This window comes from Cottoperca gobio, chromosome 21 (assembly GCF_900634415.1).
Source record: "Cottoperca gobio chromosome 21, fCotGob3.1, whole genome shotgun sequence".
Classification (NCBI taxonomy): domain Eukaryota; kingdom Metazoa; phylum Chordata; class Actinopteri; order Perciformes; family Bovichtidae; genus Cottoperca; species Cottoperca gobio.
The window spans coordinates 19,495,510-19,523,318 of record NC_041375.1 but is presented as its reverse complement, the minus strand read 5'-3'; the positions used below and the strand labels follow the sequence as shown (position 1 = coordinate 19,523,318).

The following is a 27,809-nucleotide window of genomic DNA, read 5'->3' as shown; positions in this document are numbered from 1 at the left end:
TTGAGCGAGCTTGCCTCCCTAATGTCTGCAGGTAAAGTGTTCCATAGCTTTGGTGCATAATTGCAAAAGGCTGCATCCCCGATTTTCTTTTGGATATTTCTGGGAACATTTAACAAACCAGCAGTGGATGATCGCAATGTTCTTGGGGGGCACATAGTTGATTAGAGAGTTGGCAGAGTATTGACACCTGACGGCCAGGGTGGGACTCTCTGATCCAGACAGTGACCACATTTGAATTTCTGAACTGTCTGGAGCAGGGGGCTTTAAAAGTCAGCTGATGGTTACATCTGTGGTCGTACCCTTTATTGTCCTGCAGATGGCACTCACGGACTGCTTGTGTGCCGTAGGGTTCACATACATTAATGTGTGTAGACGTGTTTGTGTCAAGAAAAAAAGTAATAAACTGAAGTTACTGTTCACTGGCTGACTGTATTTCATCTGCTAAAACCAAAATGGAACTTGAAGAGGAGATGTAGAGTCTTCTCTTAGGTTCATTAGAAAACGGAAGCTGCTTTAAAAAAGGGATGAGAGGAACTAATGTGATTGGCTATTACCAAAGCCTATCCTAACTCCTACCTAATGATACTATATTTTATGATTGCAACAGGAGGACTATCACTGCACTCCGGGTTTCCAAAATTGTATTTCCTTATTCACACGCACTTTTTAAAATTAATGCTCGTTTTCATGAGTCAGCGTTCTAAGCTTTGAATCTGAAAAACGTTGCAGAGATTTTATCCTTGTGACAACAAATTCATCTTAGAAGAGATCCTTGTTACAACTGTCCACTTCAAAAGCAGGGAGTTTGATATCTAATGAACATGAAATAGACGTTTAACAACATTACATCTAGCGGCAGCCTCTGTGATTACACGTGACTGCTGAGCGTAGAGGCAATCTTAGCAAGTACTTTGATAAGGGCCGCGTGCTGCAGCGATCTGCCAGTAGTGAATGAGCACCGGAGCAGAGGGCTCTCTGGATGAGGATCAAAGTCGGGTAGATACTGCTGGTGTCAGCAGCACTGCTCACTAGAACTAAAACCATTGATTTTCCTTTTAGTTCTCAGCCTCAACCGTACTAACAGGCGATTTCCCACAATGCCTCCGAAGCACTTTGACTATTGCCACGACTCTATTCACAGGAGGAAGAGCAACAGTGTCAATGTTCAGTATTCCCATGTTGAAGTGTGATCGATAGCAATATGAAGTCCCAGTGATATTGTAATGTAATATTTGAGGGGGGTACATTTACAAGAGGGATTTAAATCAGATCCTTCACATTTAATTGGAATGCAGAAAAGTAGGCGGAGCTACAGAGGACTGCGGCTCCACACACACCTGCCTTGTCGCTAAAAGTTGAATAATTACTGATGGATGGCTGTCATGATATTATTGGTTGGTTTTAGCTTATGTAAGCACTCGTGATATTTTGTTTTACAGGAAGCGAAGATGATTGGATTTCGAGGAAACTGATATTTTCTTTGCAGAAGTTGTTGAATAGCTGCACGATATGACCTCAGATCTGATCTAAAAAGGGTTAAAACGGCATTTTTGTTATTTAATCTCGATTTAAAGTAAATTCAACATTCATGCGTGTTCATAAATGTTCATTTAGTGTGGATAAAGCTGGTAGTTTACTTCCAACATGCGGAAATGTGATACAATAAATCGCCGTAGAGGGCTGTGACATGAATGACAAAGTGTCTGATCAGTTCAGGGTATCCGTCTTCTTATTGAGCTTTTTCGCTACTGCTGCTCGTCATCATTCGGGTGTCATGATGAATCCTTTGAGGCATCAATCCACAATGAAAAACATGGACTATTAAATATGGATTAATCATGAAAGTGCTACTAAACAATGCACAGGCGCACCACGTGATCAATCAGGGAAGACTGGTGCTCCATCGCTGATTCCTATTTACAGAATGATCGCCAAAGCACTCGGTGTATGTCTTTGTCTTTTAGTTTGTGTGCGAGCACCTGGGCGAGGGGGCAGGTGGAGAGGTTGCGCTATTTTCAGTCGACTTTTCAGATCCTCCCATCTCCTCTGGTCCACTGTTAGGAGAGCGGTGCCCTGGTGGAGGGAGACACAACACATTCAAATCTTGGTGCTCTAAAATGAATACCGTGTAAACTGCAGCATCCACCAGTTTAAATTTGGCCTCACTGTCTTCTTCTCTAGTCTCAATACTATCTTAAAAAAATGTTTTAAAACAGTAGTGAGCCGTATCTTTACACGTGGCTCTTACCTTGTTCTCGTTGAAGTTTGCAATAACGACGCCGACAAACAGAGTGAGTCCAATCATGCATCCCAGAAACACAAAGACGTGGATGTAGATGCCGTGGATCTGCGGGCACAGAGGTGTTTGAACTGTCACGATGTTCTTGTAAAGTAGAAGTCAGCGGCAAAAAGAACACTTAGATGGGAAGTGAGTGGAAAGGTAAGGTAAGGCGAGGTTTCAGTACCGGTCCAACGCGGTGAATGATGACATCTCGGACCTCCACCCAGCCTTTGAGGGACAGCACTTCGAACAAAGCCAACATGGCATTTCCCACATTGTCAAAGTTGAAATTACGAGGGTTGGCCCTGAGGAAGGAAAGCATGGATACATCAATCACTGGCGGGAGAAAAACAGAGAAATCAAGCAGCGATAGAAAAATAAAGTGCAGTTTCACCAGACTCTTGGTACCCAGAAACCAGGCTTCTTCTCTCCAGGCCTGAGTTTCAAGTTGAGGTTCTTGGAAACGCTGACATTTATGCGGAATATTCCGTGACAATCGTCCTGTAACCAACAACGCAGTTTACAGGAAAACACAGAATAAAGCAACAATTAGAACAACAAGTAAAAACAGAAGGGTAGGTTAGGGTAGGGAGTTCTTTACTGTGTATGTTTCAAATATTTCAATGTAATGTTTTTTTTAAATAATTCATATAACGGTTTGAAGACAATATGTTTCTTCTCATTGATATGCAAGTTAATGGATAATATTAGATGCATTCCCAGTTCTCACCAGGTAACTTAGTGATTACAATGATGTTATTATTAATATGAAGCTATATTATTTTAAAAAATGACGTGAAAACCTGAGCATTATACTTTAATGCTTTTCTATATAATAAAATATCTGCTATGGCACAAGCTCAAAGAAGTATAACAACTGCTGTTACAAAAATGGGATAAAAGGAATCACTGGATTATTGATTTGACTGGGAACGCCCTTTCTGTTTATTCAGTGTGTAGTTCTTTGAAGGGAGTGTGGAATGGGAGGGGGGGGGGGGGGGGGGGGGGTGTTAGTGAGAAGATCATGTTTCTTGCTGTACCCGGACGTGGATATGGGGGTCATTGCACTTAGCGAGCTTTCCGGCAAACAGTTGGACTCCGAAGCTTGCGAACACCAGCATTAGTGTGAGGAGCAGAATGGAAACCTGCAAGAGAATCAATCAGGAATTTAAGGCAAGGCAGTTCAACATAATCCAAGCCTGTGAGATTAGAGAGCGATGGATGTCATGACAGCTGTGGATGTAGAGACCTCAGATGGGAAAAGTCAGATCCAGAGAGAATCGGTAACTATTGCTATAGCTTCACATAATATAATAAAATCCATGCTCTGCAAAGCAAAAGGTAAGCGAAGCCCAGAAAGAGTCGGGAATGTAATAACGAGAGCGCAATCCAATAAAGGTGAATAATCCTGGTTGTATTCTTTGCCGACCATTTTCCAAAGCATATAATCATTTTTCACACATCCCCAAGCTCTTTCACGACTATGTTCACAGTTTAACGGTGTTGCATTCGAAACCTTATCATTGCAAGTTTAATGTTCTACTGCACTGAAGTGTAAATAAATCACTACCTGCCAGATAAGGTAAACACAGGTAATGTTTTATTTTACTGTCACTTTGGTTTAAAGTGATTCCCTGGAGTTTTCACCTGATGAAGTGTGTTGGAGGTTTAGCTAAAGAGTGATAGGAGTGAGCTATGTCGATGCGCCTTTACATGTCGTCTAATTAATATAAATCTCTCTTTCTGCTTCTGAGGCTACATAAATGTAATGTGCAGTTGCACTCTTCTACCGCGCCCAAGTGCAAATTGTACAACCACTAACCAGAAGAATCTCCTTGAACCCTTTGAGAACCTCCCGTACCACCTTCCTCATCTGGGGTACCAGCTTGAAGATCCTGAGCGGACGCAGGCAGCGCAGCATCATCAGCAGCTGAGCCCCAGACTCAGGAGGGACGTCAGGAGGCAGCCAGCACAGGAAGATGAGACTCACCTGCGGAGGACAGCGAGGAATGGTTAGGGGGGGGGAAAGGAAAAGCATTCTTAAATACGAGAAATTACACTTTTCCCGCCCCAGTGTCATTCAACCATTATGATCAGGCTTTAGTTTTCTCACAAGGTAGATGAAGATGTCCATGACTCCTCCAAAGTCTCTGATGACAGCTGTGGGGGTGAAGAACAGACCGTCGGCCATGATCTTCAGGTTGAGCTCGATGCTCATGAAGATCACAAACACGTACTCGCCGATCTGAAACAGAGGGCATGGGTGTAGCGACAATCTGTCCAGTGATGCGTCGGCTCACTAGCTCATGCAACCGTTGATCCATCTGATTTGTATAATACCTGCAGTGAAGGGGCATGCATGACCCTGGTGAAGGGTGATTCAAACATCATGGAGATGCAGGAACAGATGGTAACTACAATCATAACCCAGTCCAAATAGGTGACGAGGCCCAGAAGATCGCTGCAGGGACACACACATTAGCATACTTATCATTTATTATGGAATGCACAGAGAAATAGTATATTCGCCGTAAGTAGGTCAAGGGAGCTATTTGGTTTGCAAACCAGTGAATACTCAGGGGTAATTCAAGAAAGAGAGAGAGGAGGGCGGACAAAGAGAGAGGGAGGAGATGTGGGGAGAAGAATCAGAAAGTGAGAGTGGATAAAAGTGTGTGTGTGTGTGTGTGTGTGTGTGTGTGTGTGTGTGTGTGTGTGTGTGTGTGTGTGTGTGTGTGTGTGTGTGTGTGCGCGAGCAGCCCAATCTGTTCTACAGAAGGATGTCAGTATAAATCCCCCGGCACCAGCAGTATCTGATACAAAGGACTGCCTCTCACTTTAATAATCAGACTCTGTGCTCGGTTGGATTACGATCAGGTTGCGTAATGGGTGAAATCTATTTCACAGCTCCTCACTTCACAATTTTCATTCATTATCACTCAGTTTTGGGCACAACAGGCACAACAGTCAGGTAATAAAGGTGCAGAATTAATAAGCATTCCGCTGTTGTGCAACGCACAGATCAATAGTGAAGGAATCGATAATTCATCACACTTACTACAACTGGTGGTATTTGGTGTTCTTCACTGCTCCTGTTATGGGGTCAGTTTTGGATCTAGACAAATAAAATAAATTGTCAACATTTTTGACGTATAAAAAATGAAATAAAACAGTTTTATGAGCTAAACTCACACAAGAGCATTCACCCTTGTTGCTGGTATGCTGCAGATTAAACTGGTACAACATTGGTATAAAGAAATCATAGGCAGGTGGGTGAACCTCAATGTTTTTTGTGGAGTTTATTGAATGTTACAGAGCACTCCATGCCACGAGAGGCTGCCTGGAGAAACTTGAACACAACGTCTTCAGACCACATATACAGATACAATACTGATCTTACGCATTGAAGCGAGCTCGAACGATCATCCGGCAAAAGTTCCTGAAGCGGTGCTCCCGCCCCACGATGAACAGAGGCTTATCAAAGTAAGGATGATTTTCCCTCAATTCCTCCTCCTGGACTTTTCTACATAGAGATGGAACAAGCATCAGTTATATATATTATGAGGTGTCAATGGAACTGAATGTACAACATATTGATATTAGATCAACGTCGGTGGAAATACCTTTTCATCTCTGCTTGTTCTTTCTTTTCTTGGATCATCTTGATCTCGCTGTCCTCTCTCTGTGCGTTACGATAGCGTACTGTACTGGAATGCTGGGGCAAGAGAAGAGACGATGAAATGATGAAAGACACCTTTTTTAGTGTGTGAAATTTCTCTATCTGTATCTCTTAAGATGAATACTGGTGGAATACATGCGCAGCAAAAGCCTTCGTTTTGAGATTCTGAGAACATACAAGCACAACGGTACAATATGTCAGGACGTGTGTATGTCTGCTCACATCCTGGGTGAGTGTCTCCAGCGACTTCCCTCTGCTGATCCTCTGACTAGTGGAACCATGTCTCAGAGATCTGGAGGTACAAAGAGCAGACAGGTATTGCATAGTACTGTGCAAGTATGTAAGGATTTCTGAATGTGTGCGTGTGTGTGTGTGTGTGTGTGTGTGTGGTCAGACCTGCGCTCCTGCCGTATGTGATGCTGGACACTGAGTATGGAGCGTTCTTTAGCTGGCTGGCCTTCAAAGGATCCACTTAGCATACGCTGTGTGGTACAAGCCCTGTGGAACACAAACATGTTTTTTTTCCTCTACTCATGATCAATATAATGAAGATTTAAAAAAATTGTCAGTGTGTTAGGTCACCAGCTGGCAACCACAACCACAGCTGGACCTGGTCCATCTTTCTGCCTAACGAGCTATCTTCAACCTCCGTCATTCTGGGCCCACACGAGTGGCGATGTAGACGGTAATTTTGAAACAGTTTCCAATCATTCTATTAGTCAGCGTGTGTGTGTGTGTCCTGTCTTTTCTGGCTAACAGCAGACTCATGTACCAGAACTGAGCTAACGACACTGTGGGCTGCGGCAGTATGTGTACTTCAATCATGTACGGAGACTCTGGGAGATTACTGGTTTATTGGCAGTAAGTACGCACGAGTGCCTGCGTATGCTGGACTGTGCGTATGTTTGCCTACGTTGGTACGACTGTTAGGCTAATGGTGTGCTTGTGTGGAAGATGGCAGGCCAGACAGAACGTGTTATGACTACTGATATGCTGTCTATCTTTCAGGCTGACTGAATAAGAGAGGGGGGGGGGGGAGGGAGAGCAGCCAGATTTGACACGGTGCCGGCAAGCTAATCTACACTTAGCGCCAGCTCTGCCATACTGAACAGCAAATTATCCATTTACTTCATCGTGACAGGAAATGAGTCTGAAGTGGGTCTTTGTGTGTCTTTGTACGTGTGTGTGTGTGTGTGTGTGTGTGTGTGTGGGACAGAGAGAGAGAGGCATTAACAATGCCAGAGTGCTGTTGCATCATAGTATAGTTACATCTAATGTGCATGTATAATATTATAAGTTTGACAGAAGCAAAGACTAGGAAGTAATTCATGTGGATGATGCATTCTAAACACATCTAGCTGAGGTCCCCAAATAATTCAAAAATCTTATGATCTCCTGATATAAACATTATAACAAAAGACGAGTTTACATTGGGCGATGTTTGGTTGTAAAGTGAAACTGTTGTTCAAGCATGTGGATTACATATAACCGTTGTTTCCGCAGCAATGAAACATTGCTACACATGATATTACACTCTCTGAAATGTTGATAAAAAAACAATAGAATTCAACCACATTTAGATCCTTTCTAACCTAGAAGTCTTTTGACCTGCAAATCACCAAAACCAGGCTTAACGGGGAGGTGCAGACGTGTCTTACCGCAGGATTTTATTGATCGTATTTTCTTTTTCCAGGAGGTTACGAGCTCGGATACTAAATATTGACCTGCGAAGCTGAGAGAGCAGATAGTGAGAATCCATCATGTGTCAGTTAGATGTACTGTAGTATCCAAAAAGAACACACCATACACAAAACTGTGAACATATGTTGCAATTTGCTACAGCTAATGTGCTTCTTATTGCTATGGTTTATCTTCCGCATATATAGCCACTCAAACGGAGTTATCACTTTCCTATCCACTATCTGTGTGCGTGTGAGAACGAGTGTTAAAGTACCTTTTGGTCGATATACTTGTTGTCTTCAATGGCTGAGCGTTTGGAGTGGTCACAAGAGGAGGAAGATGCGGAGGGGAGACGCCGGAACAAACAACTGGTGTCCTGCTGCTGACGATCAATGAACTGCTTCATAAAACTTTCCCTAGAGTGCACAACAAAACAGCACACACACACACACACACAAAGTGATGAATTTTAATGCATGGTTTCCTACTGAAGAGCTCCGAATGCTTAAAAAAAAAAAAGAAGAATAATCTAAATTGTGTTATAATGCCAAACTATCTCGGTGCAATTCAGCTACAAAATATGTCAGTGGAAGCTCGCTGAAGCAGCCCGGGAGATGGGCTGCGGAGGGGGACTTCTAGGCCGAAGCGAAGGTCCCAGCTGTGCACTAATCAGCAAATAAATGATACAATGGATTATGAGGTCCACTGTGTCGGACACAGTTCAGCTCTCCTGCTAAAAGAAAAACTGCATACAGTAAGGTATAAAAGGACTTCTTGCAGAATATTATTAATTACTCTCTACTTTCTGGTTCTTTGCTTACATCATGGCAGCAACATTAAAAGCTTTTACATCTCAAGTGCTTGTTCGTTGTCATGTTGTTTCCACAATAAACTGGACTACCGCACTAGCTACTAAAACATTATTTTTTTCCCCTTCATTTTCTGTTGATGTGGTCTGTTTGGGTATGGTGGATGTTGTTGCTCATTTTAATGACCCAGTTTTTATTCTCTTTAGGCAAAAACTAAATAACTCTTACTGGTGCTTGAAACATAAAATGGTTCACTTAGAACGTGGATGCCAAAGATTTTTTATTTTTTTTAACTTGTTTTCGTCAAGCTATCTATTTTATCTACTATTTTTTTATTAAACTGGCTGGAAAGCATAGCACTGTGTAATATTGCGACATGATTCCGAGCGGCAAAACACACATTAAACATCTCAAAAAAAATACATGCTGTATAAATTGACTTGGTGTGTGTCTGACTGTAAGTCTGTACCTAATCCTGGGCACGGTGAAATCGGATGGGAGCTTGGAGATCTTCACCATCTGAGGTCTGTTGGGGAACTTTTCAAAGATCCTTAGTCGCAGAGGGAGCTTCTCTTTGGTGTCAGCGTTGGCCTCGCTTTGCTTGAGCTAAAAGGTGGTGGTGTGGGGGGGGGGGGCAAGAGAACCAATTCAGGCACAGAAACAGAAGAGCAAGACAAGATACAGTAAAAAGAGGAAAGTCGGCCACTTGATGGGAATGAAGAAGAGAGAGATTAAAACAAGATACAAAAGGGAAAGAAGGATACTGTTACTGTAGTTTGGGTGTGAGGGAGTTAGGGATTTTGAGAAGGGCATGAAGTAACCATTGGCATTTACGGATAAGAGACTTCAGACTAAGCCTGGTAATGCAAGAGACAACTGTGAAATGCAGAGGTTTTTCTTTAAGGATTTAAGAGTGTAGCTTTATGTTTCTGCCTGATGATGGCAGCAACACACTTACCTACAACACACACACACACACACCACATACAGTACACAGACAACCACATTTAGGATGAGATCCCACTTACTTTTAGAAAAGAATGGAGAAGGCAACAAAAGAAAAAGGAAAGATTACTTTGGAGTGGTTAATGGAGAAAAGAAAAAGGTAGCGACAGTTGGAACAATGTGCATGTGTGCAGGACTATCACTGTGGCGCAGGCTGGCCAAATCAAAGGATGACAAAAAAGGAATGGAACCAATTATCTCATTTTAATTACATATGGGGGGGAGGCTGATTGAAATCCCCTTGCAGGTATTCTGTGTGTGGGCGCCTGGAGATAACCCCTGATGCAAAGCAGATTAGGCTTGGAAGTGAACTGCACTTGGAGCAATGGTGAACGGCAGCAACGGAGCACTGTGAAACATATTGACTGGGCTTGGTTGGTGAATGTTTCTCCGTCAGTCCTGCCATCTGTCTGTTTGTCCAATGCAAACGTCCCTTCACGCTGTTACCGCCTGCGCTTGTCTGACTGCGAGCCCCTCGTGTCTGCGGGGATAACAGCCGGGGGAAGCAGAGACCTGACAAAAGAGGGAATGGAAATCAGTCCATCCATTTTCTTTTCCTCGCAGATTTAAATGTGGGAGCTTCTCTTTTTTTTTTTACCCCGAGTGGGTGAGCGGTGAGTGGAATACTGTGAAGATGGAATTATGTACCAGCAATTTGCTTGCCTAGCCATTCTGTCTATAGTATGTCTTCCAAGATAGGCAGTATAGAAAGAGGCAGAGACTAAAGCATGAGACTAAAATAAGTAGAAGAGAGAAGTAGACATAAGGAAATGTGCTGGAAAATAAGTATGAGACAAAAGAACTTGAGGGGTGATTACAAATAGACACGTGAAAAAAAACACCTTCTTATACTAGATCTGCTTCAGCAGTATGGGATTGAAGATACAAATGTGTTGAGCAAAAATAGTGAGTTTCTTTCTAGTGCTGCAGTTCTCCGGGTGAAACTTGCAGAAAGTGCTGCAGTCATCTCAAAATAGTACCTGTACATTTTGTTGCTGAATTCCCAAGCGAGCAGAACACACACAAACACCAATGTTATAAACAAGAATGCACACATGCAAGCACACACACACGCACACACAGTGCAGAATTAATATGGACCATACTTTTCCCAAAGGTCCTAATCAATTGGGCCAACTCAGCGAGATGTACAGTTTAGCTGAGGCTCTACACTCTTATCTGCAGCGGTCTCCCATTACAGCAGAACTTTCTGTGCCATGCATTGTCCTTTGTTGCTCTGTGTTCTCATCTCCACCTCTCAGAAGAATTTGTTCTTCCCCCCCATCACAGTGAGCATCTATCCACGTCTCTTCGTATGAGACGGGCCACGTCTCAGAATCTTAGTTTCAACTTCCCACTCTGTTCATTGCCTCCTTCCCCTCGCTCATCCGCTATTCTTCCATTCCTTTCTAGAGGAGAAAGAGAGGTGCGGGGAGAGGAACACACTAAACATTCAAAATAGAATTTCTATTAAAATATTTCCTCATAAACAGACTAGTGTAGTGTTAGCGTTGCACACTTATTCATGTTATTCAATTTATTTGTTTGTTTATTTATTTATATGCTGCATCTGGGGACTTGGGAAATAAATGGGAAAAGGATGCACTGGATTTAATTTCAATTGAGCATGGGGAAAACAAATCGGAATCCACTGTACCATACACCATTTAGATTTTTTATTTTCTTTGGGTTGGGATGTGCTATGCCGCCTTACACCAAAAGTGTCGAGGTAAGCCAATGCAAGAAGAAGTGTTTGTCTGCCACAGTACCAAACGTATAATTTCCGTAATTATTCACGCTGCGCAAGGCCGTTGTGTAAAAGATTTACCCGGTGAGCATGTGCACTTGTAAGTTACCATGGATCACTTTTAACTGTACGAGCTAACACATGGGTTCTTCGGTCGGGTCAATACATAGGATCTATAGAGCACACGTGGGCATGCAAGAGCTCAGGAACTTGCCAGAAAAATCTATTTTCTATTGACTTTTGGTTTGAGGTGTTGCTCTATTATAAAAGGAGGAATTGCTTTTCCCTGTATACATGCACACATGACAATATCATGCAATATGTAGATACATATGTGTGTATTAAGCCTATAATATGTCTGTCAATGAACTATATTTGTGGCTATAGTCAATATTTTTGTGGCAGCAAATGATCACGACTTATAGCCTATGTGAAAGGTATCACTTGTGGTAATGAACCCACTATGAGAGTAAATTGCACTTACATGTGCCAGGGGGACACAAACAAGGCTCTAAATGAATGCTAGGAAAGTTTGCCATATCAACTGTGTGGCCAAAAAATCACTTATTCTACGTTTAAGTGTTAAAGTATAAGCAATATTCCTAAGTGTGTGTGTGTGTGTGTGTGTGTGTGTGTGTGTGAAAGAAAATGCCTCTGTGTTTCTCTTTCTGTCACAGTGAATGGTTGATAAATCAAAACTACTGCTTCGCTTGCCACAGATGAGATTTAGTGTCTGGTGGTGTAACAACAGAGCCGAGACGAATGTGTTTTGCCTTGAGACCCGTTCAGGTGACCTGCCGCCGCTTCCTCCTCCATTCAAGCCAATTTCAGGCTCGGCTGAGCTAGGGAGCTTTCCGTCCGGGATTTCCACAGCTTTCCTGACCAACGCTGAGCGAGGAAGAAAAGCTAATGCTGACCATTAGCATTAGACCAAATTCAGTCATGGCCATAGTTCAGCGGGAGCGTGGAGAGAAGGTAAAGAAAGAAAGAGAAAAAAAAAAAGAAAAAAACAGGACAAATGCATGAAACGCCTGCATTATGACACTACGTACTATTGCGTAATACTAAGTATTAATTCCTCCATATAATAATTTCATAACATACAAGATGCTCAAGCTGTCACAGATGAGATTTAGTGTCTCCATGCTGATAGAATGATGACAACCCATCAGGAGGTTGCATCTGTTCAATATATGCAATCTTAACATTCTTCTTTTTCAACCTGCCCTGCTACTAAGAAAGCCGAACACTGGGTCCAATTGGAAGGAGAGATTGTATATGTACAGCCCTTTTACAACTGATCGTCCAACTGCACCCAAACAACCCATTACAGTCAAGATCCTCAACGCTCTCCAGCATTCGGATCATTTGAGATCAGTTATTGACTCTGATAGGCATGTGAATACTTGTTTTCCCACTGTGTAATTCCCCGGAACCCTTTGATCAGTCCTATGAAAGTACCTCCTCAGAGACATGCAAGCTAAGAGTACAAATGTCTTCGAGACTAGCCAATGGAACCAATGGGGAACGGACGAACAGCCGCCTACAAAACGGCTGCCCACACACACACCGAGTGCCTGTGGGAGGATGTATGTACAGTCATCTACATTTTACCATTCAGATATCTGAGCCAGCCATTCAGCAACATCACCAGACAACAGCTGTGCATGTGTGACCATAGACCGCACATTTCAGTATTAATACAACACCGCCTTACTTCCTGCGTAGTCGATCATTCAAAGCGGTAGGTACTCATCAGCACAACGGGAAAAAAATGGATTGTGTATATACTTGTGTTCTTACATACTAACCTATATTTGCACTCCACATACCCTCACAGTGTTGGTTGAGTTAGCCCTGCCTTGGTCCAGTCCAGCTGTAACACCCAGGGGTGCAGGAGCTGAAAGAGAGTGAGCAGGGTCACCCTCTCCTCTCATTAGCTGGGTAATGAGCCGTGCTGTGGAGCCGCTGTAAAGCCACACAGCCTGTAAACCTTTAATAGCTACCGCAAAGACCCAAAACAACTGCAGACGCCGTCGCAACAATCGCAACATCCCTGGCCGTTAACCTTTGTTGGAAGTCATTACCCCCTCGTTCTTCTTCATTATATACCATCAAATAAAGGCTACAATGCTAAAATAAAGTAATCTAAAAACGAGGTCTTACATTTTGCATTGTTGTCAAATGCTTTCATTCAAGTGCATATTTGTTTTTTACTGTTCTACCAATAACTTAACCGAGACAAAGTCTGAGAACGGAATTTGTTCCGACGCTTTAAAATGGCCGCTCAGCATTCCTCCATTTTAGCCTTCCTTTCCACACTTTGTTTTTCCAGTTTTGTTTGCATGAATGCTATACTCAATGGGCAAATTTACTAAAAGCATATCGTAATAATCTCAGCAAAACTAATGTGTGATCGCAGCCAAGTGCAAAAACATTTCTAAATAATTGTATCCACGGGTTTGTTGCGACCATGCTTGTGTGTGTGTGTGTGTGTGTGTGTGTGTGTGTGTGTGTGTGTGTGTGTGTGTGTGTGTGTGTGTGTGTGTGTGTGTGTGTGTGTGTGTGTGTGTGTGTTCTTGCTAGTTTAAGCACATGGCAGAGACATGGCACAGGACCTGGAGTGTCTTCCAATAGAAAACTGTACGTGACATTCAAAAGATAAGAACACATTGTATTGGGATTCTCAAGGGCTACGGCTCTTCTGTTCTCTGCTCCCTCTGTCTTCCTCGCCTTTCTTCTTCCCCACTTAATCCCCAAATAAGTCCTTGGTCCATTAAATCATGTAAAATGGAGGACAGGCTTTTAGTTTAACTCATGCATAATGAAATCTTTGGTGGGAAGCCATGAAACAATCACTCCATAACGCATTTGATCAAACTAAATTCTCCTTCACAAAATGTATATTCCATGCCGAGTGCAATACTGTGGCTGTAGCGCAGAGCAGACGGAGTGCACAGACACGCCACCCCACATGTACACATATCGATATTGAGAAGAATCCGGTGTGATGTGTGGAGGGAAAAGCCCCGATTGTGTCACTGTTACCACGGTGACACTGTGTGTTCCTGTCACAGCTGTGGAACAGTGACTACTCATCCTAAACCTCATTTATACCCAAAGCAAACATCCATCTCCCCTCTCCTGCTGTTCTCCTTTCTCTCCCTACTCCCCACCCGTGAGTTTATCTCTTCCTCCACCCTTATCGCTCACTCCATCTCCCTCACCCTCTCCTCCTGTTTGATCTCCCGCAGTCAATGCCAGATCATAGGCTACTCTGCTCCACTGACAAATACGGAACGAGAGGATAGACGCAACATAACTGACAACTACACACTGTCACCGCCACGCTTCTCTCCGCGCCTGCTTTGACACGCCTGACATACTGGGCGCAGCAATCCGATTACCTCGGTGCCACATCACACCCTTCCCCGTCTGTGGCACAGTGTTTCTTCAAGCATGTTCATGTCAATGTCAGTTGAGCTGATAATATATTGGGGATCTGAGAGAGTAGTCATCCATCATACTACAAGTGATGCCCACATAGACCTCTAGGGCAGAACCAGGCACACAATTATAAACATTGGTCTGCTCCAGTATTAAATCCTCGAGCAACAACGAATCACAATTCAAACGTGGCATTTGTTAGGCTTTGCTCTAGATGGCAGTATGGTTAGATGGTACAACCTATGAAGCACAGCAGCGCACTGAAGCTTTTAACTGAGCCTCACACAGGTCAGATAATCTGGGGATCTGATATCTACAGCGACAATTAAGTGTGTGTAGAGGAAATCCTTTCTGAAGGCCGTAGTGGGTGTAAAATAACGAAGGCCAGAGTCTACCGGGTGACACGCGTGAACAAGCTACAGAGGATCTGATAGGGAAACATTCACACATTTTAAGGAGGATGGCTGGGCCAGGAAATGAAAAGAGTGCAACATAATGAGCATGTCTTCTCATGAACAACAGGTTGATCAGTGTAATTGGTTCATATGTCCTTCCCGCTAAAATAATACTGTATTTTTGAGACAGATACAGATGATATTTGATATGTAGGCCAATATCAAATTATTTAACATTTAAATGTAACATAAAGAAAAAAACATTTTTGATAAAGATCCCTGAAATTTGAAAGTCGATTTTAGAATGATGTCATGGTGTACCGTCCACACGGTAGAATACACGTTTGTACACGTTCTGTACACCACTGCAGCGAGGTGAGGAAGTAAACCGCTGGAGGTTAGCGAAAAACAAGAAGCTGCTGACGGTGCACTTTTCGGAAATCGTGCCCAAGATACCTTATGGGTTTATTCATGTGATGAATAATACATTCATCAGAGATTATTCTGATAGAAAGGTCATTTTGTTACTGTAGTAAAACATATAATTATTGTGCTCGTCATCATTCATATCTGCAATAACCTAATATCAGCTAATGGCTAATATATTCTGATATTATATGATATCTCACTAAAGATATTGCCTGTGACTCCAGATATCTGGACTCGGGGTGCCTGATTAACTGTAGGTCATTTCTGTGATGCTATTTTCTTCGTCGTAACAAACATGACCTTAATACCAACAAAGAAACACCGAAATTGAAATGTTATCACGCAGGTTCCACATTTGGCGAGGAAAAACATTACTGTGCCTGTAGAGCACACACGTCCTGAACACGGGCTGAACAATGTCACAGCTACATCGTCTCCTCTTGGCTCATAAGAGTCTGGCACACTTTGAAAGAGAGGAAGAGAAAATGTCAAAAAGGACAGAGTGCGAGGTCTCGGAGCTCAATGTGCAAAGGATTCAAATGTCACTTTGTCTTCATACATTTTGTAAACAGACTGTAGATGAAGGCATGTTAGCTCCGCTTTTATCTTTTCTCGCTCTATGCCTAGCTTCCTACTTTTTTCTTTTTTTTTTTTACAATTTTCCAAATGTGTTCCTCATGACTCATCTACCTGGCCCCAGGACCTGTTTGATTGCCAGACATATCCACTTTCACACAAACGCATGAAGAAATGCAAAACTTACACACACACACACACATTTGACACCGCTGACAATTCATATCCATACTAACAAAGAGATACACACAAACACACATTATCATCATCATCATCACTGCCCTGAGGGGTAAACACCTTTTTTTTCCTTCTATTTGGGTGATATCTACCGGCACAGGGTAAACATTCTCCCCTCTCCCTGCACCTCCCCTCGGCCCTGCACACATTGCGCTGTGGGCATGAAAGATTTGTTGGATGGAAATGGACCATCAGTCTCTCACATCACAAAGCCCGCTGACTGTGACACTGTTCAACTAGTGGCCCGCGGACCGGATACGGCCCTTCTGAACTTTTTTCTGGCCCGCAAGAGGTTGCCTGCAAAATCGGGCTGGCATATATAGCATAAATAAAAGCCGCAACAAGTAAAACACTGGTGTGTTTATCGTGCAACGAATGTATTTCCGTGATGAAAGAATACAAAGTGAAGCGACACTACAGGTCAAGTCACGGCTCGTTTTCTGCCAGATTTCCCTGTGGGCTCAGAGGAACGGAGAAGGAAAGTACCGGGACCGTTAGCATCATTTAACGGAGTCAAGTGGCTTTTGCCCGGAACAAGAGGGAGCCACGATAGCAGCCCTGCTTTGTTTAAGTTCTCTCCTCTCCTCCGCTGTGTCTAACTGACTGACTTGACTGTAGGTGTGTGGGCACGTGTCGCACGTGTGTGTGTGTGTCGGGGCAGAGCCCTTCGCGAAGCAGAGGAGAGAATGTGAACGTGCAAAGTAACGCAGTAAACACGGAAACGTGCACATAAACACGATACATATCATTTAATAAAAGAGCTTCAGTTCAATTTGAAAACTGAGTTCTGAATATAAAAAAACCCTAAAGTGTAATTTCTCTCACTGACTCAAACATGACAGAAGTGTGATATGTTTGTAGTTCTGTAGGAGTACATCACCTGACTTAATGTGATGCATTCTTAGTGTAAATGCAAAGACAGATCTGCTTTATGATTCAAATAAGCCTACTTACTGTTAAATTGTAAACATGTATAAGATATGTATGTTATTGTGAGTCTGATGCTACTGTTTCACTATGTTCTATTTGCATTTAGTATTTCATTGTATGGATATGGATTGTTTTCAAAGCACCTGATGTATGTTTGGAAGTGTTGAGGATGTTATAAACAGGGCTACTTCCTGGTAATGTGGTGAATACTGTTTTATTATATTCATATTTCTTTCTACATTAGTGGACATGGAGCTGTTGGGAAAACATCTCATGTCTCCTTGATTTTAAAGATGCAACATTTTGCACTTTTGTGTGAAGCCTTGTAGCCACAGCTTTCTGTAATGAATTAAGGTGATACAAATAAATGGGAGAAAAAAGGGGATGCACGTGACTAGTTCATTTCCTGTATTAGTAACTATTAACACTACTGTAAGTAAGAGTTATTTGTAGTGATTCATTGACAAAGTATTGTGTGGCCCACAAACCCCCAGTGATGTTCCTATTTGGCCCACTTGCTAATGAAGTTGAATAGCCCTGCTGTAGAGGAAGGCAGAGCAATACCGGGCAAGCGGCGACGTCCAATCGACAAACTCGTTTTTTCAAATCAAATGCAGCTATTGGCCCTTTCTTGTTGTCTTCCTCTGATTGACCAAAAAGTGCTTCTGGGAGGCACTTTGACATTTTCGATGTATGTCTAGGACTGCATCACCTGCGTTTATCCTTGGGAAAGAACAAAGGCGAACGAGAAGAGAGTAAGAAATGTCACCCTCTGTACAATAAATATAGCATTAATTGTTTCTTCAAAGACTCACTGACATTTCTAGGCTGTTAATTATCCAACAAGTATGCAGAGTCCCTTATTCAACAGGAGATTGAAACTACAGTACACTGCAGTACTACTGCGACATATTGACGGATTCCAGTTTGGGGGAAGTAAAGCAGCTGCCATTACTGCATTGTAGCGCCGTAATGTCTGTAAAGGATTTTACTCTTCATCACATTTTTTGGCAGGAAAATGTCTAATGCATATTACTCACAGAAAAATGTAATGTAAATGATTCCAATAAAAAATGATCTTGAAAAAAACCTTTAGTCGGTTAGTCTGCAGCAAACAAAATCAAGCAGATTCTGCTGCACAGACATTTCATGAGCAGTTCAGCACAAGCTTCACATCAGCTTTGAACAGAAACACACCTGGGAGGCTGATGTGTGCAACGTGTGTGTGTGTGTGTGTGTGTGGGAAAGGGGCGTCTACTTCTTCTCTTCACTTCTGATTTCCTCTGCTGTCTACTTTTCTCCTGTCCCAGACTTCATTTCATTAAACAATTCTATCAAACCTAATTTCACGCAATAAATGCATTATCCTAATCAACATTGATGAGTCGAGCATGCACTGGTGCACACATGCATTTATCTGTGTGTGTGTGTGTGTGTGTGTGTGTGTGTGTGTGTGTGTGTGTGTGTGTGTGTGTGTGTGTGTGTGTGTGTGTGCCTTTAAGGAATACCTAGCTCTTCTGTGTTCCGTGCTCATCAGTCTGGTATAATAAACTGGCTGTTCATTAGCTGCAGCCCTGCTTGCTCTCACTTACTTCCCTAATTATTAATGACCACTCTTTATGTGTATGTGACACACATACATGTGAGAACACATGAACCTGTGTCTGTATGGGTCTCTGTGTGTGTGTGTGTGTGTGTGTGTGTGTGTGTGTGTGTGTGTGTGTGTGTGTGTGTTGAAGGCAAATAACTTTAATTCCTGGCTGTGATTACAAAGCGTGGATTCAGAACGCTTTCCTTTGCCAACAGTTCCCCGATATTAAAGCACAGCATGCTAACTCTGATATGTTTGATCGCAGTGTGACTACCCACAAGCCTCTATGCTTTCTCCTGACGTTTCAAGCTTTGACTCTTAGATGAAAAACCAAATCAAGACAAATGGCCTGTCGAGGTTGACAGATGCAAGTCATTCCCCTGAAAGCATACAAACGATGACAGATGTTTTTCGCTGCATGCCGATTGGTGATGTCATTATCAAATCAGCAGACATTGGCAGACACACACACACACACACACACACACACACACACACACACACACACACACACACACACACACACACACACACACACACACACACACACACGGCTATGGTGACTGTCAAGGAGAAGTAGCTTATAAGCATGGATTGACAGTTAGAAACTTAAACCAGCCCTGATGACAACGAAAATGACGAGCAAAAAGGTGTTCCGTGGTAACTCCATCTAAGCTGATCTGCGCCCTTAACGCTCCACTGAGCACAGATGTAGGAAATAATAGCGCTGATATTTGAGGGTGGGGTTGGAGTTTGAAGAAAATGGAAAAGTACAGCCTTAAACGACCTGTAGAAGTTTCGTTTTAATGACGCAGTTTGTCATTGTTGCCGTACTTTTACCGATGATCCTGCACAGAGCATTTGGTGTGTAGTTCTCTAAAAGTTGTGACTCGCAGGTATTTCCCTTTCTACACTCGTCCCCTGACGCCTCATCGACCTACTCACAGGATTGTTTTAAACAAGATGCTGCGGGTCAGTGGAAAATAAATTAATAAATGATATGCTGAAGGTGAGCACTTCTACTACTGTATAACAAGAGTAACATGGACGTCACCTGGAACATGACATTGGCAGCAACTTACCAACACATATGGAAAATAATTTGAAGAATGGTTCACGATCATCCTGCATAATTGAGCCGTGCAGGTGGGCTTTATCACTCAAAGCTTGGCTGCACATTTTATTGTTTTAATGAACCAGACACACATAAAGACGCTGCAGGCACACCTGCAACCACACAGGTCTTCTATGCTTGAAGTCTTTCATGGGTAGAAGCAAAATACAATGGTATGTAAGGGGAGGTGACTGGTTTGTTTCCTACTGATATTTCCAACACAGATGGAGCCTGAAGGGGAGTGGGATGTTAGGGCAAGATAAACTGTCACCACGTACTTTTCAGAAACATTTTGTCCACAGTAGCTACAAATGCAGCGTTCAGTACGACAGTGAATGTGATTAGCTCACTTCGCCTAATAAATGTCACCAACAATGTAACCATATACTTTATTCCCAGGACTAGAAATGTCTGTATAGCTTCCCCTTATTTTCCCCTAAAAGCACACATACATCATACCTTATTTCACTTCAAATAACAACAAGACAAAAATGATATGATTTGCACCATCGATTTGTTGTTCCATTATTTCCAATTAAATTGAACGCGGCGACTGTGTGTTCGACCAACTGTGAAGAATAAAAGATTAAAAGTGTCTCGGGGGGGGGGGGGGGGGGGGGGGGAGGGGGGTTACACACATGTGCGCTTGTGTGTGTTAAACTCTCAATTGATATCCATCCCATAACACTTAACTATACATACAATACGACATAAGGAACACATCAGGCAATTCTATGTTCTGTACCTGCTCATTCTTTTTTTAAAGAGCTTTCCATGGTCACATTAAGGACAAATAGCAAACATTACCAACTCAATAAAGTCATTCATCAAACAGCAGGCGAAAATAATTCATCACATACAGCGTAATTGGTTTTGCGTCGCTCACAGCCCACGTGTGTTTCCTCACAGAAAGGTTGGCCGTGTCACTGGGCTTGTGCCAAATGTTTGCAGAAGCTTTCTCTTGTGGGAGGGCGATTGCAATCTATGGTCTATTTATAGTCAGGCGCTGTATCCGTGATTGAAGCACCTGTAAAATAGGCAATTTTACAGTCACTGAGCCTAATCACTCAGCTGTGGGTGGGAAATAACCTGCCCGGGCAAGCCGAGACCTGCCAGCCAGCTATGAGTGCACGCCGGTGATCTGTGTGTGTGTGTGTGTGTGTGTGTGTGTGTGTGCCAAACCTTCATGTCAGTGGTCTTATAAATTGATTAAATTATGTAAAAGCACGGTCTGCCTGCCAACGCGAATTGACCAGGGGCGTTTCTCTCTCTGTGACTATTCAAAAAACAATTTCCCTCTAGAAGTTCATCTGCAACTGTACTTCATTTGAATTTTACGAGAGAAAGTGGTTCCCTCATGGAGCAATGACAAGCACCAAGGCCTCGTGTGTGTGTGTGTGTGTGTGTGTGTGTGTGTGTGTGTGTGTGTGTGTGTGCCAGCCTTTTCACACAACAGGGTTTTGCTTTATTAAAGTTAATTGCCCATTTACTCAACCCTCTAGAGAGAAAATACAAAAAAGGTGAGAATGAAGAAATGATTCAGAGCCCTGCCCACATGTGAGCACAAATTACAACCCTGTCACATTTGTTTTCTAAGGGTAGCAACACAAAGTGGTCGGCTTTAAAAATTAAATGTAGCGGCAAACAACAAGCAGAAAAGTCAAGCAGCAGACACATGTACTTAAGATAAACCGAATGTTTTTTATGTTTTTATTCAGATTTTTTTTATTTGTATTCGGATTCATCATTTTACTCTGTATAAATAATATCAATAAAATGTATTATTATTATAGAAAATGTCATTTCAAACGTGTATTTCTCGCCACATGTTACCGTGATTAATGAAAAGGCAGTTATGCAAATCAAATCCCTTTAAACTTTCCAAATTCAAATAATGTATGCACTGGGTGCCCAGGTCTACAGGATGAAACATGCAGAGTCAACTGTATTTATTAAAGTAAGACAGAAAACTATGAAGCGGTATATTCTTAAAATGATGTGAGGAAAAGGGCAGCTGTGTTGTAGTGTTTCGCAGCTGCCAAGCACAAGTAGAGCTCAAAGTGATCCCCCTAGTGCCGCGGTTGGCCAGAATCAGCACTTGGTATCTACTCGGTACAGTAACTCCACCGATAATACAGAAAGCATGATGGGCCAATCACATGACCCACCATCTGAAAATGGTCTCATATCAAAACTACGTCGGAGATCAGAAGAGACTCCTGCTGTTCGCTGCGACATATTGAAACAATTCATATAGAACTCCTGAGGATATATTCTCAACATGAGAAGTTCCGTCTTAGAATTGCTGTGGTTAGTTTTGCATTGTAACATAAAGTTTAACGCAGTGAATGTAACAGCCACATGGCACATCTTTAGCTCTGCTGTAGTCTGGCACGGCCCGGGTTGAATTTGATTGAGAGAAACAGAATGATGTGTGATTGACAGTCCTCTTCTTCAGTATAATGAAATCCCAAACTATCTAAGACTTTGCTAAAGTCACTTGGAAGTCTTCACACACACACACCACTTGTTAATAAAGTCTGTGTTTAGCGTCATGTGTGTCGCATGGTACTGTTACCATCTGATCAGGTCTCTCTTGAGAATGAGAGAATGTCTCAATGAGATTTTTACCTGTATAAATAAAGGCAAAAAAATAAAACAAAACAAGAAACCTCTAGAAACCGTGTCAAATTTATCTTAAACGTCACCAAAGTGAGTTTCTCAGGTGAAAATCGTGTTTCATTTTATATCAGCGACACCTAGTTAAATTTTTTTTCACTTATATTACAATAATTTGTGCAATTATCACTGCCATGTGCAATATTCCCTTTTACTACTTTTTATCAACCACTTTGTACTTATATTACTTGTATTCTATGTAGCTATTGTGTACTAATAAAGGATTTCTGATTCTGATTTTAATAGGTGAGAATAGTTAGCGAGACTTGTGGGGTTGGTGAGCCGCTGAGTCCCATTATCATCTACAATGCTGTTGATTGGTCAGTACTTACTGCATACGACTGGGTTGCAATTGATTTGTGAGTGATTGCAAACTCCACTGAAGAAGGAAACCACTAACTCAGAGACTTATTATTTAGTGGCTTACTTCACTTCATTTGGAATCTCAACGCTGTATTTGCAAATGCATGAGCTGCTCATATTCCCAGAAAGAGATTGCACTCGCAGCTCTGAGCGTGAACTTATTTCGTCTCCGGAGATAACCTACAATACTGTAAGCTTCTTACCTGTTTGAGCTTCTTCAAGTCTTCATCCAACTCCAGATTGTCCAAGATGACAGCCACAAAAAGACTGAGCAGAATCTAAAAACGCAACAAGAGGAAGTGCATGAGAACATATGCTCTCTGTGTGAACACAGTACAATATGTTAATGTGATTATCACCATTACCATAAACATAAGATTTTTTTTTTTTTTTTTCAAAAGTACAAAGTCTGCTGAGTAATTGCATTTGTTGCTTGCTCTGTTCGGGGAGACATCCTGTCTGTCTGGGGTGAAGTGTGACTCATCCGCAGACTGTCTGAATGATCCCCGTATCAGAAGGCCAAACACTGAAATGCCAGCACATCTTACGCCTGTGAGTCTGATTAACTGTGATTAGATGTACCACTTGAGAGAACACTGAAGGGGCGATGGCATTAATTGAATACAGTAAGAAATCAATTCATGTATCATTTTGCCACTTTTTCTATCGCCAACCTGCTTTTTACTGACCAAAATAATAGAATATGGACTAAAAGCCTACCCAACCAAAACACTAAAAACTCCATTTCAACAGTCTCTTCAACTTATTTGACTTCTACAACAGCACAGTAAGTTCCTCACCAGGGTAGCAAACAGATGGTAGAGGATGAAGTAAATGGCCACTACCGGAGCCCACATATGACCTACAGCCACCAGGGTCTGGTCCATGACATCTACCCAGCCCTCCTGGGTTAGGATCTGGAACATGGACATGAATGCCTAGAGGGATGAAAGCACATGAGAAGAGAAAGTGAGAGAGAGGCCAAAGGCGAGAGAGGGCAACAGAGTACACAAGCGGAAGCGGTGAAAAGAGGGAAAGACAGAGACGGGGAGGAAATTACACAGAGAAACAGACAGATGTGACATTTGAAACATGCTTTTTCACGAAACGGTAAATATCACACACATGATGCGCATATCCCCTACTGACCATTCTTCTCTAGCTAGCGACTGTGATATTTAGAAATACAAAAGAGGAAGTGAGGGGACAGCCATCTTTTCTTTTCTTTTGTTCCTGTCCTGCTGCCCTCTCATCTACTTGGTAGAGGTCAGATAAAAGTGCAGGGAACAGCCAGCTGCAACACTGTAGCCCCTGGAGTCAAATGGCACGCCTGCACCTCCTTTTTAGCATCTGACCTCACAGACAGAGCCCCCCCCCCACCTGCTCTCACCAGTGCAGATAAAGATAAACCCAGCCACAGGTCTGCCCGTGGGAGAGACAGCCAAACATCACAACTAGGATGGGATGCGTGTGTCTGCGTGCGTGCGTACATGCGGCTGTGTGAGGCGCAAACGATACAGAAAACGAATGAGGGAAAACGAGAGCGAAGAAGGGTAACACGGCATACAAGTGGCATCTGTTTACGAGCAACCCCTCATGTCCCGCTGTGCCTGGGATCAGTGAAATGTTGGAGGGGAGAGAGAGGAAAAAAAGACGAGGATGAAAAGACGAGGCTAATGAGAGAGAAAAGGCTCATGAGCACTTAGAAATCAAAGGAGGTACAACATCTGTCGACTAATCATGCAACCCATCATTCGCATCTGCAGGCGTCTGAGGTGCCCCTCTGGAACCGCTCATAGGAATTTATAAATCTGTATGTATATGTATTTCATATACTACCTGTATCTCCTGATTTGATCTATATTTTATGTTTCCATGAGAGCAAATTATTAGAATATTAGGGCATTTTCAGAAAAGGTGTGTTTGTAGCAGTTGAGTTAAGTTTACTGGTTTGGTCTGCTTTAAAAAATAATTACCGTAGTATAATTACTAAATAACGGCTAAACCAAATACAACTGACAAAAACTCCAAATGCATCATTTGTGGGTATAAGTGAAGATACATTGATATATGTAACCACAGGAAGCCCCATAATACAGTGAGAGGAGAGGTGATGTATTCCTACCTGCTATGAACACACAGAAGCATATTAGAGTAAAGAGTTAAGTCCATCATGCGTATTAAAAGTTACCCTGATTGGAATTTTATTTTATTTAGACTCTTGATGACAGATTTCCAAAAATCTGTTCAATAAATAAGCCATTTATGTAAGTATGTGACTCAGGATTTACTTTTTCCCCCAGAGTGAAAAGTGTGATTCATTTATACACAGTTTGCCTAAATAGAACACATACTAAAATACATTGGAGAAGGTGAAGATCCCTCCTATGGAAGCTTTCTTGAATAGATTACTTGGATTATTTAAAAAATAATAAAAGAGTTCCTTACCCTGGGGAATGTGGTGAAGCGGTCCAGCTCCTCCACAAAGCAGAACATCTGCAGGCTGATGGCCGACATGACGATGAGAAGGCTGGCTGTGAACACCACCAGGCTGCCTAGTTTTTTACCAGGACCGAATATCTTATACACAAAGTCCTCCAGGGCCGGGGAAATCTTAATCAAACGGACAACACGGAGCACCTGAGGTGAAGAAAGAAATACATTTCTACTGTTATGTTGCTGTTTGTGTAACAGTGGTTTTATAATCCACCGCCAAAGGAAGAGAGAGGTGGTATTTTAAAGATAGCTTCAAAAATAAATATCAGAAAACACTGTGGCGCATTGATAAGATATTGATTTTGAAAAAGCAGAGCATTGATCTCGACCCAGTGGTAAAGGTGCAGTGATAGTGTGCTCCGTCAACAGGCGTCGTCCCTAAATTGCTTGTGGTGACAACAAACCCCCAACAGGTGATGCATATTGGTCAGGCTTTGATCGGGGGGTCCAGAGACTGCCTATTGATCGAGCTCAGCACTGATGCTCCTGGCCAAAGATTGTTCTTTAGAATCTCACTCTAATCTCTCACTACCCCGGATACACAGCAAAATAAGGATGCAAACAGGGGACGCTAGTCTAAAAGGGAACTTACAGAAAACAAATACAGTAATGACAGTCACAGCATGATGACAGATGGGATGGGAAGAGACTATACATTCTAGTCCTGACAGACCATGATGATCACTATCCATTTTACAACAGACACCAGCTCTGGGGCTGAGAGCAAACCATAAGAGGCTAAGTTCACACAGGATATAAGACCATAACAGCAAACTAGTCCTTTGCTCATCTTTCTTCTTTTCCAAAGCCTCCCATCAGCTCGGGAATCTGAGACGGCATCCCAGGATGACAATGCCGTTAGCCTCAAAGAATAGGATGGGGAAATATATTTCATAATTAATCGCGTGCCAATATTAAATGAAGTTGATGCTTTGAAGGCACAAACATTGCTATGATACGCAATGAATATTATGTTAGAAAATACAACATTTGCCTGATGTAACCTGACTTTGCGTAAACCACACCTGCTTCCGGTCTCCGATCCAAATACAGAGACAGAGACAGATACAGATACAGAGACGGATACAGAGACAGAGACAGATACAGAGACAGAGACAGATACAGAGACAGAGACAGAGACAAATACAGATACAGAGACGGATACAGAGACAGAGACGGATACAGAGACAGAGACGGATACAGAGACAGATACAGAGACAGATACAGATACAGAGACGGATACAGAGACAGATACAGATACAGAGACAGATACAGAGACAGATACAGATACAGATACAGAGACGGATACAGAGACAGAGACAGATACAGAGACAGATACAGATACAGAGACAGAGACAATACAGAGACAGAGACAAATACAGATACAGAGACAGATACAGATACAGAGACAGAGACGGATACAGAGACAGATACAGAGACAGATACAGATACAGATACAGAGACAGATACAGATACAGAGACAGATACAGAGACAGATACAGAGACAGATAGAGAGACAGATACAGAGACAGATACAGAGACAGATACAGAGACAGATACAGAGACAGATAGAGAGACAGATACAGAGACAGATACAGAGACAGATACAGAGACAGATAAAGAGACAGAGACAGTTAAAGAGACAGATAAAGAGACAGATAAAGAGACAGAGACAGAGACAGATACAAAGACAGATACAGAGACAGATAAAGAGACAGATAAAGAGACAGAGAAAGATAATTGTTTTGGTTGAACTAGAGACAGATACAGATAACGACGTCTCTGTACACCTATAGTACTTAGATAAATAAATGTGGTCTAATCTCGACCAGTACTCAAACTGATATGAAATTAGCAACAACAAAAAAACAATCTTGAATGAAATCACTTTGATGTGCGAAACTAATTACTTTTACGAGGCGTTATCTCAACTATAGCTCAGGCTCAGGGCCAGATCTGGAGAGCAAAACACGATAAATTACATCATGTTGCTGCATGGCTGAATCTAAACCTTGTTTTGTTTTTTTACAAAGAGCATTGTGAGTCTGCTGCCAATGACTAACTATAAATTAAACTCAGAGAATGGCTCTCCAGCTGTGTTGCCTGTGTGTGCTTCTGGCTCCAGTCTCTTGTGAGACAAATCAATGCTTAACATAAAATTGAATTGCATAATGTGTCACATTGTTCGCAGTCACAGATATCCAATCCAGAATTTTAAACCCATGTTGGCCAAACACCAATAGCCAGACTCGGATCAGTGCATCCCTACCAGAAATGTCAAAACGATACAATGCCCTGCCTTTTCTGAATGAAGTGTTAAATTGTGCCGCTACTCAAGTCATTGCCATTCTGAA

General features: G+C 42.3%; 1 protein-coding gene across 7 annotated transcripts in view; it reads right to left on the bottom strand.

Annotated features, from left to right (window-relative positions):
• Positions 1-27,809, bottom strand: part of nalcn (sodium leak channel, non-selective) — a 78,059-nt gene that overhangs the window by 6,805 nt on the left and 43,445 nt on the right. For all 7 annotated transcript variants that reach the window (XM_029458872.1, XM_029458876.1, XM_029458875.1 and 4 more), the window contains 19 exons: positions 25,408-25,599; positions 23,760-23,897; positions 23,163-23,237; positions 8,916-9,052; positions 7,912-8,053; positions 7,616-7,689; positions 6,354-6,455; positions 6,180-6,249; positions 5,902-5,993; positions 5,679-5,801; positions 5,337-5,393; positions 4,622-4,742; positions 4,395-4,526; positions 4,104-4,271; positions 3,322-3,426; positions 2,676-2,782; positions 2,466-2,586; positions 2,249-2,347; positions 1,980-2,073 (listed from right to left, as the gene is read on the bottom strand). In XM_029458872.1, the coding sequence (XP_029314732.1) occupies positions 1,980-2,073; positions 2,249-2,347; positions 2,466-2,586; positions 2,676-2,782; positions 3,322-3,426; positions 4,104-4,271; positions 4,395-4,526; positions 4,622-4,742; positions 5,337-5,393; positions 5,679-5,801; positions 5,902-5,993; positions 6,180-6,249; positions 6,354-6,455; positions 7,616-7,689; positions 7,912-8,053; positions 8,916-9,052; positions 23,163-23,237; positions 23,760-23,897; positions 25,408-25,599 (2,149 nt within the window). The remainder of the gene's footprint in view (positions 1-1,979; positions 2,074-2,248; positions 2,348-2,465; positions 2,587-2,675; positions 2,783-3,321; positions 3,427-4,103; positions 4,272-4,394; positions 4,527-4,621; positions 4,743-5,336; positions 5,394-5,678; positions 5,802-5,901; positions 5,994-6,179; positions 6,250-6,353; positions 6,456-7,615; positions 7,690-7,911; positions 8,054-8,915; positions 9,053-23,162; positions 23,238-23,759; positions 23,898-25,407; positions 25,600-27,809) is intronic.